Consider the following 4,297-nt stretch of genomic DNA (forward strand, 5'->3'; position numbering starts at 1 on the left):
ACGGGTTCGACGATGACCATGTTCTAGGAATCTTTTATGATGGTGTGGAATGGGAGTTCCGCAATGCTCTAAAAGCAGCGAGCAACGGAGATTTCATGACTCAAACCACAGAAGGAGCTCACGCGCTAATAGAGAACATGGCAGCTAGTTCATCAAACAAAAACAAGGAGACTGACCGTTCCAAGAAGGTGAACAGCATGGACACTAGGTACTACAGATGCTGCAGCTAAGGTCGATCTGCTGCTCAAGAACAATCAGAATCAGATCTATGTCATGGAAGAAACAAATCTGGAACCAGGTACTACAGATGCTGCAGCAGAAACCGAGACATCGGAATAAGATCAGCAAGAGGTCAGTTACATAAACGGGCAGGGTTGGCAGTTTAAAAATTACCATCCAAATCCTAATCTGAGGAACAACCCGCATCTTTTCTCGTACAAGACCAATCCAGATAACCCCAACGACAGATCTTAGGGAAATCAGTTCCAAAACACTGGATATCAGAAGCCATACTTTCAGAATCAGAATCAGAATGGGAAGATGTTCATCCTCAGCCAGGCTCAGAATCAATTTCAGAACCGGCAGAATAATCCACAGGCTGCTCCTGCAACCGCGAGCGGTCCGCCAGATGAGCTTAAGGGAATGATGCAACAACTTCTGCAAGGTCAACAGATTCAAGGAAAAGCACTGAACTAGGTTACAACCGAGATAAACACTCGGATGGAAAACATGTTCACGGAATTGAATTCCAAATACGATGCTGTAGCGAGCCACATAAGGCAGATGGACGTTCAGATTGCTCAAACTGCTGAAACAATAAAAAGGCAACAGGGAAAACTCCCAGGGAAAATAGACAAGAATCGCAAGGACTGTATCGCAGTCGAGCTGAGAAGTGGAAGACATCTATCAGATCATGTCCCCAAGAAACTCACTGCTCAAGAGAAGGGAAAACGGAAAGAGGGAGAACCACATTCGCTTGAGGATGTCCACGATGACGATCATGAACCGGAACAGCCAACAACCGCAGAACCAGTAGCCCCCACGACGCAAGATCAACCTGTTCCAACACGCGTCTACATTCCAAAAGTTCCCTATCCAGTCCCTGCTAAGAAATCACGCAAGGATTGCGAAGAGATGAAGTGCAAAAAGATGCTTGAAGACTTGAACGTTAAGTTCTCTCTCATGGATGCTATTCAGATGATTCCTTTAATGTGCAGTCTTGTGAAAGGGCTGATCTCCAGGAAGACTTCTGCAGACAGCGACATCATGATGGTCTCGAAAGAATGCAGCACAGTCCTTCAAAACAGAATAGTCAGGAAATTGGAAGATCCTGGAAAATTTGTCCAATATGTTCAGATTGGAAAGACAGTCTTCGCTTGTTCCTTATGCAATTTGAGTTCCAGTGTGAATCTCATGCCCTACTCAGTTGCAAAACGCATGGGACTAACCAACTTCAAGCCAACCAGTATTTCTTTGGTGTTCGCAGACAGATCAGTTAAGTTGCCAGTAGGTGTTCTTGAAGATCTACAAGTTTAAATTGGTGACACCACTGTTCCTGCAGACTTCGTGGTTCTAAATCTCGAAGATGAACCAAAAGACCCTCTCATCCTGGGCCGTCCTTTCCTGTGCACAACTGGTGCAATAATTGATGTCCGCAACGGGACGATTGATCTCCAACTGGGAGATATTGTGATGAAGTTCGAGATGGATGAGCTTCTCAAATGACCTATGCTAGATGCTCAGAACTTCACGATTAGCGACGAGAATGCCGCCTTGACCCCTCAACAAGGGATGATCGAAGAAATCCTCGCAGATGATCCATTGGAAGTAGCTCTGATACGAGTAGAGTCTGAGCAGAACATGTGCAACGTTGATGCCGACGGATACGAAAAAATGCTAGACTCGTGTGAAATCATCGAGAAGCCGGTCGCTTTTCTAAGTCTGGGGGAAACGAGGAATCAGATTTCACCAGAAGGAGTAACTACTCCTAAAAAGCCGACCAAACCAACCAGCCAGCTCGATGATTCGTGGAGCGAACTCAAGGCTCCAAAGCTCAAATTAAAGGCCCTTCCAGCGGGACTCAGGTATGCGTTTCTTGGACCTAATTCAACATCCCCTGTTATCGTGAACTCTGAGCTTAATAATGTGGAAACTGCTAAACTATTGTGTGAATTGAGAAAATACCGCAAGGCAATAGGATATTCGTTAGCTGATATTCCCGGTATTTCACCGGATATATGCATGCATAGAATACACCTAGAAGATGAATCAATGACTTAGAACATCGAAGGTGGTTAAACCCAAATCTAGAAGATGTTGTTAAGAAAGAGATAATGAAACTTCTAGAAACTGTTGTAATTTATGCTATTTTTGATAGTAAGTGGGTTAGTCCTGTTCATGTAGTTCCTAAGAAAGGGGGGATCACTTAGGTTGCTAATGAAAAGAATGAATTGATACCCACTAGGACAGTAACCGGTCACCGTATGTGTATTGATTTTCGAAAATTAAATACGGCTACACGAAAGGATCACTTCACGCCTCATTCATTGATCAAATGCTTGAGAGATTGGCTAACCACCCATATTACTGCTTCTTAGATGGTTATTCAGGTTTCTTTCAGATTCCCATTCACCCAGACGATCAGGAGAAGACGACCTTCACATGTCCTTACGGCACCTTTGCCTACAGGAGAATGCCGTTTGGTTTGTGCAACGCTCCTGCGACATTCCAGCGTTGCATGATGTCTATCTTCAATCGCAAGACCACTCACTCGCCTGCTCTGCAAGGAGACAAGATTTGAGTTCGACAGCGATTGTTTGTCAGCCTTCCACACGATCAGAGGGGCTTTACTCAGCGCACCCATCGTGCAACCACCAGACTGGGAGCTCCCATTTGAGATCATGACATACGCAAGCGACTTCGCAGTTGGAGTTGTGCTAGGACAACGAAAAGACAAGAAGCTTCACGTGATCGATTATGCGAGTAGGAAATTAGATGAAGCTCAGTGTCGCTATGCAACTACAGAAAAGGAACTTCTAACAATTGTCTACACCTTTGAAAATTTCAGATCCTACTTAGTGGGATCTAAGGTGATAGTGCACACAGATCCTGCAACATTGAGGTACTTGCTGTCGAAGAAGAATGTGAAACCAAGACTACTCCGATGGATCTTATTACTCCAGGAATTTGACCTAGAAATCAAAGATAAAAAGGGCATTGAGAATAGCATTGCAAATCACCTCTCCAGAATGAAAATAGATGAAAATACAACACTTGATGACAGTCTTCCAGTCGAGCATGTCTACTCGATCAGTCTGGGAAGCGTCACAGAGCAACCGCTCCGTCCAGTTTGCTCCAGCGTTCTGGAACACCTTGTCTGTGCGATCAAAAAGCAACATCCCAATCTTCCATGGTTTGCTAAGATCGCCAACTATCTGGCTGCTGAGAAAGAACCTGTCAAATTCACTGGCAATGATAAACGGAAATTTCTGAGAGGAGCAAGACATTACTATTGGGATGAACCCTATATGTACCGTAGCTGCAAGGACGGAGTATTCCGACGATGTGTAACTGAATCTGACATTCCAGGAATCCTCTATTACTGTCATGGTTCCTCTTATGCAGGGCACTTTACGACCTTTAAAATCGTGTCTAAGATCCTTCAAGCCGGTTTTTGGTGGCCAACAATGTTTCAAGACGCCCATTACTATTGGGATGAACCCTATCTGTACAGTAGCCGCAAAGACGGAGTATTCCGACGATGTGTAACTGAATCTGAGATTCCAGGAATCCTCTATCACTGTCATGGTTCCTCTTATGCAGGGAACTTTGTGACCTTTAAAACCGTGTCTAAGATCCTTCAAGCCGGTTTTTGGTGGCCAACAATGTTTCAAGACGCCCATTCCTACATCTCTAGATGCGACTCATGCCAGCGACAAGGGAATATCAGTAAACAGAATGATATGCCTCAGAACTTCATCATGGAGGTTGAAGTATTCGATTGTTGGGGAATCGACTTCATGGGACCATTCCCACCATCCTTCAAGAATGAGTACATCTTGGTAGCAGTTGACTACGTTTCTAAGTGGGTGGAAGCGATTGCCAGTCCCACAAACGACGCAAGCGTGGTCACTAAGATGTTCAAAACCACAATCTTCCCAAGATTTGGGGTACCACGCATGGTCATCAGCGATGGGGGTAGTCATTTCATCAACAAGATCTTTGCAGGTCTATTGAAGAAGAACGGCGTGCAACACAAGGTAGCCACACCATATCACCCTCAAACTAGTGGGCAAGT

The 4,297-nt window shown here is 44.8% G+C and overlaps 1 protein-coding gene across 1 annotated transcript; it reads left to right on the plus strand.

Moving 5' to 3' along the window:
• The first annotated feature begins 720 nt into the window (after window positions 1-720).
• LOC106338265 lies at window positions 721-1,725 on the plus strand. Its single transcript, XM_013777285.1, has 2 exons — window positions 721-1,465; window positions 1,562-1,725. The coding sequence occupies exons 1-2, from the start codon at window positions 721-723 to the stop codon at window positions 1,723-1,725; spliced, it is 909 nt and encodes a 302-aa protein (XP_013632739.1).
• The last annotated feature ends 2,572 nt before the right edge of the window (window positions 1,726-4,297 follow it).

This window comes from Brassica oleracea, chromosome C4 (genome assembly GCF_000695525.1).
Source record: "Brassica oleracea var. oleracea cultivar TO1000 chromosome C4, BOL, whole genome shotgun sequence".
Lineage (NCBI taxonomy): Eukaryota > Viridiplantae > Streptophyta > Magnoliopsida > Brassicales > Brassicaceae > Brassica > Brassica oleracea.